The sequence below is a fragment of the Eretmochelys imbricata genome, chromosome 3 (genome assembly GCF_965152235.1).
Source record: "Eretmochelys imbricata isolate rEreImb1 chromosome 3, rEreImb1.hap1, whole genome shotgun sequence".
NCBI lineage: Eukaryota > Metazoa > Chordata > Testudines > Cheloniidae > Eretmochelys > Eretmochelys imbricata.
This window is the reverse complement of record NC_135574.1, coordinates 130086415-130101540: the sequence shown is the minus strand read 5'-3', so window position 1 is coordinate 130101540 and position 15126 is coordinate 130086415. Positions and strand designations below refer to the sequence as shown.

The window sequence follows — 15126 nt, the reverse complement described above, 5'->3', positions numbered from 1 at the left end:
TGGACTAGGGCAGAATCAATATCAGTACTTATGAGTTCTGAAATCAGCTCACTATGACTCTCTTAACTATTTTACCTCAGTTCTCATTGGTAAATTGTGAGGTTCCCATGGAGTGTTTATTATTGTATATTTATATTATACTAGCACCCAGAGACCTCAGTCAGGACCAAGGCCCTCACCAATGTACAAACGCACACAAAAAAATACATTCCTTACCCACATAGCATTTTAATGACAAATGGGGATGCAAATACAGAACACATCTTTTGATTTGGATTCCAATCTGGTAAAACCACTGTATAATTGGACTGTGCCTTGAGTATGCTACACAAGAGTCTGGAATTAGACCCAATTTTTATGGGAGATAGGTACCCAGAGTCATATGTTAAAGGCTAAATAGATGGCTCCTATAATGAGGAGCAGGTTCTAGTGAACTTGGACTAATTATCTGCTGCCCAATTGGTCTTGAGGGAAGGCACCTGTGTTTTATAAAGGAACAAGCATCAGCCAACAACCAGCTGCAGTGGTCTCCCTCTTTATAAGGCTCAGGTGCCTTCCCTAAAGGCAGTTGGGCAGTGAACCTGCTCTCTCTTAAAGGGGCCAAACACCAACCTTAGAGCCCTTTATATAACAGAAATGCACATATACCTTTAATATATGACTCTAGATACCCATCTCCTATGAAAGTTGGGTCTAACTGGGATGCATGGAAACTTTATGCCTCTTAAAGGGGCCAGTCACCCTCTGACACTTAGAAAATCTTGTCACATTCAGAAGCTGAGGCAAAGCCTGTCTATCTTTGCAGTACTAGAATATGGTCAAAATCACTGCCCTAAATTGTCTGGGACCAGAAACCTCATGTACGTTAGAGAACTGACCCCGAGTCAGGGCACCAGGCTAAATACTAGGGGTGGCAGTGCTTAATTTGTGCCAGGGCTGAGCCCTGGCACCTCTAGGCTTGGCAGTCCATAGCCCTGGCACCTCTGGGCTTGCTGCATCAGTTATTAAAGTAAAAAAAAATTATTGAGCCCCAGTCACCTCTTTCATTAGCTCTTAAGCACGGAAGGGGTGTGGGGGAGAGGGGGAAGTTCACACCAGCCATGCTACTCTGAGTTCAGATCTGTTGCAGTTTCGCTCCCTCATGTCGGCACTAGCGCTGCCCTCACACCTCTCATTAGTATCTGCCCCACCGCGCTCACTGCAGCTCCCTGAGGCAGTCGCTCCTGTGGGGAGCGTTTGAACGGCACAGCAGCCACCCCAGCACCGCCGCGGAGGAGACGGGTGCGGGGCAGGGCCGCAGGGTGGTTAATCCGCCGTGGGTGGAGGAAGCCTGGCTGCAACATCCCAGCTCGGGGGCTCCTCCTAGGGCCTCTTGACTCAGACCCGTCGCGTCCCGCGCCGATCTAGACCTTCAGGGAACGGTGCAGGGTCCTCCTCGGTTTCCTCAAGTTTCGCCGAATTCGGATTACGAACGTGTAGACGGGGCGGTGGGGGCGGTGCAGTGACGCCTGGCGCCGCTAGGGGCCGCGTTCGCCGGTGGCGGCTTCTCCCAGCTCGGAGGCGGCGACTCGTCCGTGTCGCGCCCGCCGCGTTGCCATGTTGGCGGAAGAGCCGCCGCGGCCGCCTGCAGCTCGGGGAGCCGGGAGCCGGGGCGGAGAGGAGGGGCCCGGGGCCGGCCCGCGCGCGGGGATGGAGGCGAGGGGGGGGATGTGCCTGCCCCGCGGGCCCGGAAACCTCTGCTTCGACAAGGACGAGTTCATGAAGGTGGGGGGAGCTGGACGGGGGGAGGGGTCACCGCGGGGCCAGTGGACGAGGCGGTGCCCGTGGGGCGGCGCCCGTGGGGCGGCGCGGGGGTGCCCGTCCCTGCGCTGGCTGCGGGGGAGCAGGGCTGGGCGGGGGTGGAGCGTGTTCCGGGCTTGAGCGGGGGCTGCCCGACTCCCCAGCGGAGCAGTGACGGGTCCCCTGCCGCTGGCCGGGCTGCGCAGGGCGATGTGTGGGGCGGGCTCATCTCGGCTGGGGCCCTTGGGGCGGTTGGCAGAGGGGGCAGGTCCACACTCCTTTCCTAGGGCTGAGCGGGGGACGCTTGTTATTAATGAGCGGATTTCCGTCCCTTTGGGCTATGCTCTAGTTCACCAGGCTCGAACTGTAGCCTGGCTTCGGTGTCATTGCCTTGGGTGCCCTTCTGTAACCCGCCATGGGGCAAGGCCTGCTTCAAACCCTAATCAGCATAGCAGCCCAAACTCCGTGGTGGCTTTGAGCGCCCACAACTGAGCGATAAGCTGGGTGTATGGTGATGGCTCAGTTAAGTAGACAGTGGAAGCCTGGAGCACTAGCCTCAAAAGCTGAAGTCTGAGTACTGAGATAGGCGTCAGGTGTCCTCCTCCTATTCTGATTAGGTTTTTGTACCATCACCTGAGTGCTTTTCATTAGTGCCTTGAGCAGCATGACTAATGTTTGTCACATGTTTGTTCTCTCATCCTCTCCCCTGGGGCGGAAATGTGTGTTCTGAAATTCATGTTTACGTATATATACACACACCGACAACACCCATGTTGCTATATGTTTATATTAGAGAAGGCACGATAAAATAAGTACACTTTGCACATGAAGCAGAAGCTGGAAATGGGTGACAGGGGAGGGATCTTTTGATGATTACTTGTTCTGTTCAGGTTTCAGAGTAGCAGCCGTGTTAGTCTGTATTCACAAAAAGAAAAGGAATACTTGTGGTACCTTAGAGACTAACCAATTTATTTGAGCATAAGCTTTCGTGAGCTACAGTTCACTTCATCGGATGCATAAAGTGGAAAATGCAGTGAGGATTTTTTAGACACACAGACCATGAAAAAATGGGTGTTTATCACTTCAAAAGGTTCTCTCTCCCCCCACCCCACTCTCCTGCTGGTAATAGCTTATCTAAAGTGATCACTCTCCTTACAATGTGTATGATAATCAAGGTGGGCCATTTCTAGCACAAATCCAGGGTTTAATAAGAACGTCTGAGGAACGGGGGCGTCAGGTGGGTAGGAAAAAACAAGGGGAAATAGGTTACCTTGCATAATGACTTAGCCACTCCCAGTCTCTATTCAAGCCTAAGTTAATTGTATCCAATTTGCAAATGAATTCCAATTCAGCAGTCTCTCCCTGGAGTCTGGTTTTGAAGTTTTTCTGTTGTAATATCGCAACTTTCATGTCTGTAATCGCGTGACCAGAGAGATTGAAGTGTTCTCTGACTGGTTTATGAATGTTATAATTCTTGACATCTGATTTGTGTCCATTTATTTTTTTACGTAGAGATGTCCAGTTTGACCAATGTACATGTACATTTAGATAAGCTATTACCAGCAGGAGAGTGGGGTGTGGGGAGAGAAAACCTTTTGAAGTGATAAACACCCATTTTTTCATGGTCTGTGTGTGTCTAAAAAATCCTCACTGCATTTTCCACTTTATGCATCCGATGAAGTGAGCTGTAGCTCATGAAAGCTTATGCTCAAATAAATTGGTTAGTCTCTAAGGTGCCACAAGTACTCCTTTTCTTTTTGTTCTTTTCATTCCCTCTGGGGCACCTGGCATTGGCCACTGTTCGAAGACAGGATACTGGGCTAGAGAGACCATTGGTATGACTCAGTACGGACATTTTTATGTTATGTTAAGGTGGTGAGATTTATGGTGATCCTTAGTTCCTGTGGGAGTTCATGCCACAGTCTTGGGCTGGCCCCTAGGAAAGCTTTTTCTCCGGGACACAAACTTCCCCTTTATCGTAGAAGGTTCCACTGTGCAGAGGAGCGAAGTTGTTGACCACGATCTTGTTGATAGTGGACAAAGCCCATTGGGTGTTTTGAAGATAAAAATTGAGCCCTTGATTTTGTATTATGTGGGAGGTTAGAAACTATTGTTTTTCTCAATAGTTGCTGCTTGTTTTTCTTTGGGACAACTTTATTCTTCGCCTTTTCTATGGCGATGTGTGTGGGGGGGGCAGTGTTGAGAGGTGATAGGCAGCAGAACTTTTGAAAATCTTGAAATTTGTTTTCAGGATAACTTGGATAACTGAGGTGCCCTCTCTGGGTTTTGCTCTCTGAATACAGGCCCCTGGAATCACCCATGAGGATAGCTGAAGCACTTTTTGTTGTGGGGGCTTGTTTGCTGTGTTGCCAATGTTTGCAATTGTATTTCCAGTCTTGCAGTGTTTGATGGTTTTTATAAAACTCCAGCTCTGGGGGGTACATGATTATGTGAGAATCTCAGCTTCCATTTAAAAAAATGAAAGGAAGTTTCTAGCCCTAATTTTTGCAGCGACAAACTTGAAAATGTGAACTTGGATGTACCTTAATGACACAGAAGACAAATTAAAAGAACCAAAAATTTATAATTTATTTTCACATCTTATATTTTTAAGCCAATCAAATGATTTTTGAAACCTTGAGGTTAGCTTTTTTTTAAGCTTAACAGTACTGCTATCTGTATTAATTATAGTATAGATCACTGGTGATTCTCTGTTTCTGTGTAGACTAAACGCTTTGGGTAGTCCAAAAATATTATTATGTTGAGAACCCAAGAAATGAATGGTCAATGAGGTCGGTGTGTGTAGGGCTCTTCTATGAAGTGGTGTGCAGAATGAAAAAGCTGGTAAACCACTAGAACAAGTAGATTTGAAATATATAAATTATTGACAATTTCGTCTAACCTGTTTTAAAATGAGTGCGTCAAGGAAAGACTAAGCTGAATCTACTACTTTGTTTGGTAAGCTTTGACTATATTAGGGACTTTTACAACAAAACTTCTACCACCATTTCAGCTCTGTTCGTTTTAGAGTGACAGTAACAGGGAAGAGGGAGTTTTGGTTGGTTTTTCTATCAGATTTGGTGATGGAACTTTACTGCTATTGAAAAATTAGTGAAAAGAGAGGAAATTGAGTTTCTAGGGGTTAAATGAAAGCGATTGTGTTTGTTACAATGGATGGCTTAGTCTTGTCAAAAGAAGCAAAACATGAGTTTAACAGCCCACTGTCTCAGGTGATTGATTAATTATTTTATTGTAATAATTAGGAGAGAGTAAAGCACCAGTCTGCTTAGTGTATATTGACTTTTGTCCTGAAAGACACTTCTAGCATAGCTCTGTTCAGATCTGAAGTCTCTAGATTAGATGCAATTTTTTTCCCTTTGATTTCTATTTATGTATTGTTTTCTGTTTCCAGTTGAGCCTATCAGTTGTCTAGGAGTGGCTGAAAGACTTTGCAGTAAAAACACAGGCACAGCACTTAATTGCTTAGGGTGGAAGGGGGGGAGGATTGTGCAGTATATGATTGTTGGAAAATATGCAAAAATTTAATAGGGCTAGTCTCTGAGCAGATTTTTCAGTTTCTGTGACTGAGGTAGGCCTGTGTATTAGAGTCATGGCTCTTTACAGTTTCTTATATCCATCTCAGATGGGTATATCAGCCAGAGTATTTGCGGCTGTCAGAAAATCCTTTTACTGTGATGGTTTGGAATATGTGCACTACTCCGGACTACTTGCATTTGGTTATTCTTTGGATAAAGATATGTAAGGTATTAAAATCCTTCTTAGGATGACTGCAAAATGACACTTAGGAATATACTTCTAGGAGAAATACACGGGAAGCTGAGAAGAAATCACAGATTTTCAGGTAGATGTTAGATTTGGGGGTGTAACTGTAAATAAATAGTGTAGCATAAGAAATATAAACTAGGTTTTAAGAAAAAGCTTTAATTTTTCATCTGTAATAGGGGAAACTTGAAACATAAATCTGTTTTAATGATTTTCCTTTTCTTGTCCATCTGATTGTTGTCTGTTTTTGATGTTTGTGCTTGTAACTGCTTCCAAATGACATTCCTGCAGTGCTGCTTCTCAATTTCCTCATACATTATTCTTATCAACTTCAGTACCTCTCTTTCTTTCAGGGTGGATTGACTAAATAATTGATTTTAGTCATGTTTTGCATTTTTACTTTTTAGTGATTTTCCCAAAGAAAGATTGATTCTCATTGGTTGATAAACATTAAAACATGTTGATTCGCAGTTAAATATAGTTTTTACACTACATTTGGTGCTTCTTTTTGCTAACCAGGAGAATACGCTATCTCTGTACACATTTATTTAAGCAATTATATAGTTTAACTTTTTACTACATGATTAATTTTTTATTTGTGCCTTGGGCCAAGCTTTATCTGAATGGAAATCCAAATTCAATTAATGCACAAAAATAGCATTTTATTTTTTATTAAATAAGACTACCTTAAATGTGCTCAATATATAATCAAAAGGAGTTTATCAAAACGTCTTTTGTATTTAGAACTGATTGCTTTATTAAACCAAGGAAATAATATCGGTACTAATGAACTGACTTGATGATTTCTGGTCACCATTATTTCAGGATTTTAGAACTAAAAGATGTCAGTCTCTTGCGCGCAGTTTTTATTCATAGATTGGAAGAAGAAAACAAGTTCTCCTGTTCTTGCAACTCCCAGTTGGTTTCTGAACTTTGAGATAGTCATTCAATTGAACTACAGTAGTTGAATAAATTGAAATGAAGAAAATATTCTCTCTTCAGCTGCAGAAGAGGCTACTGCTTTCAAAAGCTGGTTGAGCACTTCCACAAACTCTGGTTCCAGGTGCTTAGCCAATGATTTTCACCAGTTCAGTGGTCTGACTTCCTTTAAAACTTGGCAGCAAACATATGGACTGCTTAATATTATGTTTTGTCTTTTAATTTAAATAAGTTTAGGCATTAACACAGAGTCTCAGTTTCAAATTTAATTTTAAATAGGTTTGTTTACAATAAATAAACCTGTATTTAATTTAAATTAAAGTGTAATTTAAATTTTAAAAATCCAATTTCAATAGAATATGTTTGCAGTGTTAGGTTGACCTAACTATGTTGCTCAGGATACAAAATTTTTCACAGCCCTAAGTGATGTAGTTAGGTCAGTCTAATTTTTAGGCTTAGATTAGGCCTATATGTTGAATCACTACATTCTTCAGAGTAGCAGCCATGTTAGTCTGTATTCACAAAAAGAAAAGGAGTATTTGTGGCACCTTAGAGACTAACCAATTTATTTGAGCATAAGCTTTCGTGAGTGAGCTGTAGCTCACGAAAGCTTGTGCTCAAATAAATTGGTTAGTTTCTAAGGTGCCACAAGTACTCCTTTTCACTACATTCTTGTTGATTCTATAAGAATCAAGAAGTCTGAAGAGAACACAATCAACATCAGTAATTAACATTTTGTAGAATGTTTATTTGTGTCCTCTTTTGTCTGTTTGTGTGCACAGGTTTTTGTGTCCATTTTAATCATTTGTTTTTTCTAGACTGTGAGTGAGAATACATTTGACTCTGGATGGAATGAACTTGAAAGGCAGACTCCTATTTCCATGACACTTCCCTAGAGATTTCATAATTTACTGTGGAAAAGCAGCTTCAGCTTCTTTTCCATTGTCCTCTCTCACCTTCCACTGAAACATCTTAATTTGATATTGATTTTTTTTCCGGGTCATCAATCTGATTTCTCAGTGTTGTCTAGTAGTCTTGAAAATTGTCATCTGTTGGTTGATCTACATAGCTTTGTTTTTCCTTTCCACCTCCTGCAATCTTAACAGAAGCTTTGAACTTCTCCACTGCAGCATGACTAAAATCAAACATTTAACAATGCCTGCTGAATGCTTAGCTACAAAGTGCAATGGGGCTTTATAAAAAAAGCTTCAGGGTTGAGCTCATACTTGTAACATATTTTCAGATAAATCCATGGGCAGTTTAAAGCAGCAATAAAGGGGTTTGGTAAATACAGTACTGCAATACACGTTAGAAGACAGTATCGTCTGTCCCAATGAGTCTAGGATCCCAGAAAGCTAAAATCTGTCTCTAGAGTATGGTTTGTCAATTTTCTGCAAACCATTTCTTTTTTCCCCCTTCAGGTAGGCTCAGCAGTTTAGTTTCATGTAGAATGCTTTATTGCAGGAAAGATCCATTTCTTTTGTATGTTTTTTATTTACATCCCTGTATCCTTTTGCTCGTTTCATTTTCAGCCAGACTTTGATGTCGATCACTTTGTGTCTGACTGCAGAAAGCGTGTCCAGTTGGAAGAGCTCAGAGATGATCTGGAGCTCTATTACAAACTCCTTAAAACTTCTATGGTAGAACTCATAAACAAGGACTATGCAGATTTTGTTAATCTTTCAACAAATCTGGTAAGTCTTCAGGTTTAATTTTATGTGTGTGTGTTTTAGTGTGATATTTAGTTACACCACAAAATAGTGAATGTCTTTCTTTCCTGGCATGTTAGGTAAAAAAGCCTTGAATTGTTGCCCTTCAAATTGAGAGATACTGGAAAACACGTACTGTACCTGTACTTTCTATATAACTGCTGTTTGTCTGCAGTAAGATGAAAAGCAATAATTGCGATTTCTTATAGATAATGGATTTAGTATGAAGGTAGTAAATAAATGTTGAGAATTCCCCAACCCCCTTAAAATGTGAAAAGCCCCTAATACATGTAAAGCTCCAGATATCTGAATTATTAAAACTGAGCGACACAGATCTGAGATTCCTGTAAGAATCCTTCAGAAATGGCCATGCTTATAAGCATGCAGACTATGTAACAAGTCAGTACTGTTCAGTCCAGTTGACCAAGCTCCACACTTCATTTTTCAAATGGAAATGTCTCTAATGCTACCCTTCTACACCAATTTACATGATTTTGCTGATTGAAAAATAAATTACATTTATGTGTAATTATGCACATTTTTGGTCATTGCATTTCTGTATGGTGTGCATTGGAATGCATAGTACAAATATCTATCTTACATAGTTTTTCATTTTTCTTCCTGTTCTGCACCACTAAGACAAATAGTAGTGCTGATTTTTTTGTGTCTTCCTTGTAGTATTAAATGACCATACTGGCACATCACTAATAAGTATGAATCAAGATGAGATGACTTTTTTGTGAGGATTGTATAGGTCTATAAAACAGTGCTGTATCTAATGGATACAGTCAATAATTAATTCACATGTTAAGTGAAACAAACATTATTATAATCAAATATCTTCCCAACTGTATGTTTTGATCATTTCTGTAGGTTGGCATGGATAAGGCCCTCAATCAGCTTTCAGTGCCTTTGGGACAGCTACGAGAAGAAGTCATGGTATGTTTGAAATAATCCATATATACCTCAAAATAGCTCGGTAAACTTAGATCTCCTACTATATCTTATGAAAATTAATTACCTTTTAAATTCCTCGAATTGATAATGGTTTATCAGAGTCTTCTCTTTGAAAATGAGAAATGTAAGACATCATTTCCTGTTCATTGTTTCAGAGGACAGTGTGATATTACTTCTGCTACTACATAACTCTTATTTTGCATTTTCTGTAATGCCTTCCATCCAAGGACCTCAAGTGATCTAAGGACATAAATGAATAAGCCTCATGAAACCACTGTGTAGTGAAGAATTAGCATTATTTTACACCCGAAATTGAGGCACAGAGCCCTTAAGGATGTCTACAGCAGAACCAGAAATAGAGGATGCATCTCCTCCCTCCCAGTTGTATTCATTATTCACAAAGACCTCTTTCCTCCCCTTCTCCTTTGACACCTTTGTTACAGTAGTTCACCTAGCATGAATTGCATTTAGCAGCTGAAATACATTGGTAAAAATCTTCTTCACAGATGTTCCTAGAGGATTTTTGTTGAAAACTTGACTTATAACCTCATCTCTTTGAGGTGGAAAATGCCCATGTGCTAGTACCTTATCTTTCCTCCATGGTGGAAAAATGTTTAAATCCACATATTACCTTCAGTTCCAAAAAACAAAATCATATTAGGGTACCTGTGTACTGCTTGCAAGTTAGTACATTTAACTCATTTTCTTTTTTAAATAAAGCATAAGTTAAAGAGACACAGTCAACTTAAAAAAATCACTCTCCTGTCTGAAAACTTACTGTTTGTTTCAAGTAACACTTAGGTAAATTTAAGAGAGGTAAGCAAAGATCTGTACTGGGACCTGTGCTGTTCACTGTTCCCTTTTCCAGACCATTAATGAATACGTTGAAGTGGCAAAGTTTGCAGATGACAAAAAATTATTCAAGATAGTTAAGTCCAAAGCTGACTTCATGAGGTACAAAGGAATCTCTCAAAACTGGGCAACAAAATAGCAGATGAAATTCAGTGTTAAGTGTAAAATAATGCACTTTGGGAAAAATAATCGCAACTACACATATATAATGATGGGATCTAAATTAGCTGTTACCACTCAAGAAAGATCTTGGAGTCACCCTGGATAGTTCTCTGAAAACTTCCACTCAGTGCACAGTAGCAGTCAAAAAGGCAAACAGAATGTAAGGAACTATTAGGAAACAGATAGAATATTTTCTGTCTTATTTTCTATCACTATATTAAATCCATGGTGCACCCACATCTTGAATACTGTATTCAGTTCTGGTTGCCCCATCTCAAAAAGATATAATATAACTGGAAAAGGTTCAGAGAAGGGCAACAGAGATGATCAAGGGTATGGGACATCTTCCATGTGAAGAGAGACTAAAAAGGGTGGGGTTGTTCATCTTAGGGAAGAGACCGCTAAGGGGGGGGGGGGTGGGAGGGAGGGAGACCTAATAGGTCTGTAAAATCGTGACTGGTGTGGAAAAAGTGACTAGAGAAGTGTGATTTACCCTTTCCTGCAGAGGTCACCTAGTGAAATTGACAGGCAGCAGATTAAATACAAACAAGAGGAAGTATATTTTCACACGTCACATAATTAGCCTGTGGAACCTTTTGCCATGGGATGTTGTGAGGGCGAAAACTATAACTGGGTTAAAAAAAAGAACTAGATAAGTTCATGGAGAATAGGCCCATCAATGGCTATGAGCCAAGATGGTCAGGGATGCACCCCTATGCTCAGGATGACCCTAAACCTCTGATTGCCATATGTTGGGTAGGAAAGACAGGGTGGGTCACTAGCTGCCTTGTTCTGTACACTCCCCGTGAAGCTCTGGTACTGGCTACTGTTGTAGACCAAATACTGGGCTAAATAGACGATTGGCCTGACCCAGAATGGCAGTTCTTAAAAATAATTGAAAATATTATTCCTCTATTTTCAGTTTTATTTACTTTGTGCATTTGACAGCAGTTCATGTACTGTATATTTCAACTTGTTTCCTCTGTATATCAGTTAATCAGTTTTCCCTATTGTTCATTTGTCTCTTACATCCTAACAGGAGAGAGAAGTGTTTTTTTTAAATACGAAAATTATTGCAATCCCATAAAAATTAACAATTCTTAAGGACAACCAAACCCTTCTTTTTTTTAATTGACACAAGTTGGTGTGTTCTTAGGCTTAAATTTTTCCATATCACTAAGCCAGATTTTCCAAATTAATTCATGTCTCTTTCAGAGCCTTAAGTCGTGCGTGAGTGAAGGAATTCGGGCAGTAGATGAACGTATGTCTAAACAAGAGGATATCAGAAGAAAAAAGGTACAACAGACAAATAGCTGGGGGAAGAAAATACACTAATTAGAGTTATGTATCTCCCCCCACCTCCCTCAAATAACTGTGTTAAAACAAGAAATTTAGAGAGATGGCTGTGTCTGTCCATATCATACTGTGCACTGCTTTTATACATGTAAAGGTTAGACATCCATTGTTTGGAGACTACTGGTAGTATAAGGTGAGTGATGGTCAATCAATCATAATCCTAAATTTCCTTTTATCATTAGGTCAAGCCATTTTTACTATTAACACGTACTTCACTTTTCACTCTATAAAAAAGACTGCACTACTATTTCCATTTCATACTGGTGTGTAAAGTTCCACATAATTTAAATGTAGTATAATAAACATGGAGAGAAAAATGTTTAATTTTTGACTTACACAAAAAACATCTAATTTATTTTGAGGTGGAAGAACAAGAATTATTTGGACATGTACTAAAATGTAATGTAGTTCCTACTGTGCTTAACACCATTATATCTAATTAGAATCATAGAAATGAAAGGCTGGAAGGGACCTCAAAATGATCAAGTCCAGCCCCTCAACTGGGGCAGGACTAATAAGCCTAGAGTCCTAGACCATCCCTGACAGGTGTTTTTCTAACTTGTTCTTAAAACTCCAGTGATGGGTATTCCACAATCTCCCTTGGAATCCTATTCCAGATCTTTTCTACCCTTTGAGTTAAAGTTTTTCCTAATATCTAAACTAAATCTCCCTTGCTGCAGAGTAATCCCATAACTTCTTGTCCTACCTTCAGTGGACGTGGAAAACAATTGATCATGGTCCTCTTTATGACAGCTGTTAACATATCTCAAGACTGTTCTCATGTCCCCCTTCAGTCGTCTTTTCTCAAGACTAAACGTGCCCATTTTTTTAACCTTGCTCATAGATGGGGTTTTCTAAACCATTTATAATTTTTGTTGCTTTCCCGTGGACTCTTTCCAATTTGTCCAAGTCTGTCTTAAAGTGTGGCACTCAGAACTGGACAAAGTACTCCAGCTGAGGCCTCACCAGTGCCAAGCAGAGCAGGAAAATTACCTTCTGTGTCTTACGTACAACACTCCTGTTAATACACCCCAGAATGATATTAGCCTTTTTTGCCACTGCATCACATTGTTAACTTGTATTCAGTTTGTGATCCACTGTCTGCCCCAATCTTTTGCAGTAGTACTGCTACCTAGCCAGTTATTCCCCATTTTGTAGTTGTGCATTTGATTTTTCCTTCTTAAGTATAGTACTTTGCTGTCTTTATTGAATAGCATCTTGTTGATTTCAGACCAATACTTGAGTATGTCAAGGTTCTTTTGAATTTTAATCCTGTCCTCCAAAGTGCTTGCACCCCTTCCCAGCTTGGTGTCATCTACAGATTTTTATGAGCATGCTGTCCACTCCATTATCCAAGTAATTAATATAAATATTAAGTAGTACCAGAAATAGCATTGACCCTGGCAGGACCAAATTAGATACGCCCTCCTAGGTTGTCAGCGAACCATTAATAGGTACGCTTTGAGTATGGTCTTTCAACCAGTTTTGATCCACTTTATAGTAATTTCATTTTTACCACATTTGCCTGGTTTGCTTATGAGACTGTCATATGGGACTGCATGAAAAGCTTACTAAAATCAAGATATATCCAGTCTGTTGCTTCCCCTCTATCTACTAGGACAATCAGAGAAGGAAATTTGGTTGGTTTGGCATGATTTGTTCTTGACAAATCCATGGTGGCTATTCCGTGTCACCTTAGTATCCTCTAGGTACTTACAAATTGATTATTTAACAATTTGATCCAGTATCTTTCAAAGTATCGAAGTTAGGCTGAACTGGTGTATAATTTCCTGGGTCGTCTGTTTTTTCTCCTAAACCAATTCAGATTCTTAAGAAACTTTCAAACAAAAATGTGAAGAGTGGCCCCAATACCATTCTCAGAGTTGTTAATTAGAAAATGGAGACTGAAACAGGAGATGAAGATGATGATAAATAATGCTTTATTTACAGATGTGTGTCTTGAGACTTATTCAGGTTATTCAATCAGTTGAAAAAATTGAGAAAATTCTACACTCCCAAAGCTCTAAAGAATTGTCCTTATTAGAAGCAAACAGGTAAGGAATGTGCAAACATTCAAGATATAGTCCTAACCAACAAGTGTGGTTTCATTGTTGTACTGTACCAGAATTTACAGATACCCTTATTACATGTTTAGAATTTTAAATACAGTGGAATGATAGCAAGGCCACAGTTAAGATAGTGCCATAGTTCTAAATTTTACAGGATTCTTAAAATCTCAGTTATTGTTCTGCAAAAGTGGCAGTAAATTAAATATAGAACTTAACATTTTCATAAACGCTGAATTTTTGAAAGTGTTTTTTTGAGTAAAAGTAGATTGTTGCATGCTCATTAATCAATTTTTTAAAAAGTACATTTCAAAAATTTTGTAGTGTTATTTTTTTCAGAATCCATTTGCCAATAATCTGTAACACCTTTGGCTCTGAAATCCCTCCTATGTTTCTGCAAATATACCATTAACTCCAGTACTGTTGGGAGTAAAACAAAAAGTAGCTTCTCCTGTTTCCTCAACCTTTTCATATAATTGAAAAGAAAATTGCCAACAGCAAGATGATGTGTATGTGATGATGTCGTATCTGTGGTGGAGGGAGCTTCATGAAGAGCCAGACTGGTACTTGGACTTCTCAGATAACTTCAGGGACAAGTTCCCTTCTCTCTTCCTCTAAGGAAAGATGCGGGGGGACTTCTCTCTCCAGCTGCCTTGAAGCTGAAGTACCAGATGTGATCCTCACATACCTCATCTTGCCTGCAAACTAGCTGTAGTTCATAGGCAGGGGAAATGCTAGTCTTGTGCGCCTCTTGGTGCATGAGATCAGCTCCGCTGCTCTTCAGTCGTGGTACAGGAGGGCATGTCTGGGGACACGGTCAGTATGGGAGGGTTAGAAGGGAGAATGGATGTAGGAGCCCTGGATACACCCTCTCCTACTGTTTAAAGAGGGGACACAGTGAAAACTGAGACTGGGTGCAGGGGTAGCAGTTCAATTGTAGGGAATGGGGAAGTTTAGTGGAGCCATGCTAGGATCAAGAAGGCATGGCTATTTCCTCAGAGATGGCCTTCATTATTGCTGCCATGCCACAGGGGATTGGCAAAGAGCGGGTTTCCTTCATCAGTCAGATTTGTTCCTTTCCAGAGCTGTTGAGTTCTGTAAAACTGTCTTCCCCTGTGACAACAAGCAGAATCGTTATTGCATGGACCAATGTTCTGGGCCGCTGAGGCAGGATCTTGTGCCCAGTATGCCTGCCTCTTACCATTATTCACAGGGAAAACATTGTAACTCTGACCTCATACCCTCCCTCCCCAATGTTAGAGTTGAGAGTTGGGCAGGGAGCAGTGTGCATCTGACCATTAGGTGGACATGATTTTGTTTGTGGAGACCTTATTGTGTATTGAACTGCTAGTTCTAACCTAACAAACACACATTCTTTTTCAGCCCACTTTTGACTGGACAGATTTTAGAGAGAATTGCCACAGAATTTAACCAATTACAATTTCATGCAGTACAAAGCAAAGGAATGCCTCTTTTGGACAAAGTCAGACCAGTAAGTACCACTGTTACCCTGCTTAACCTCC

General features: G+C 40.4%; 1 protein-coding gene across 4 annotated transcripts in view; it reads left to right on the top strand.

Moving 5' to 3' along the window:
• Positions 1 to 1601: 1601 nt before the first annotated feature.
• COG2 (component of oligomeric golgi complex 2) overlaps positions 1602 to 15126 on the top strand; it is a 45161-nt gene continuing 31636 nt past the window's right edge. For 3 of the 4 annotated variants that reach the window (XM_077813386.1, XM_077813385.1, XM_077813387.1), the window contains exons 1-6: positions 1604 to 1764; positions 8034 to 8195; positions 9084 to 9149; positions 11397 to 11477; positions 13488 to 13591; positions 14987 to 15095. In XM_077813386.1, the coding sequence (XP_077669512.1) occupies positions 1690 to 1764; positions 8034 to 8195; positions 9084 to 9149; positions 11397 to 11477; positions 13488 to 13591; positions 14987 to 15095 (597 nt within the window). In that variant the 5' untranslated portion in view covers positions 1604 to 1689. Of the gene's footprint in view, positions 1765 to 8033; positions 8196 to 9083; positions 9150 to 11396; positions 11478 to 13487; positions 13592 to 14986; positions 15096 to 15126 lie in introns of all 4 variants that reach the window. The other variant, XM_077813384.1, reaches the window with a different exon arrangement.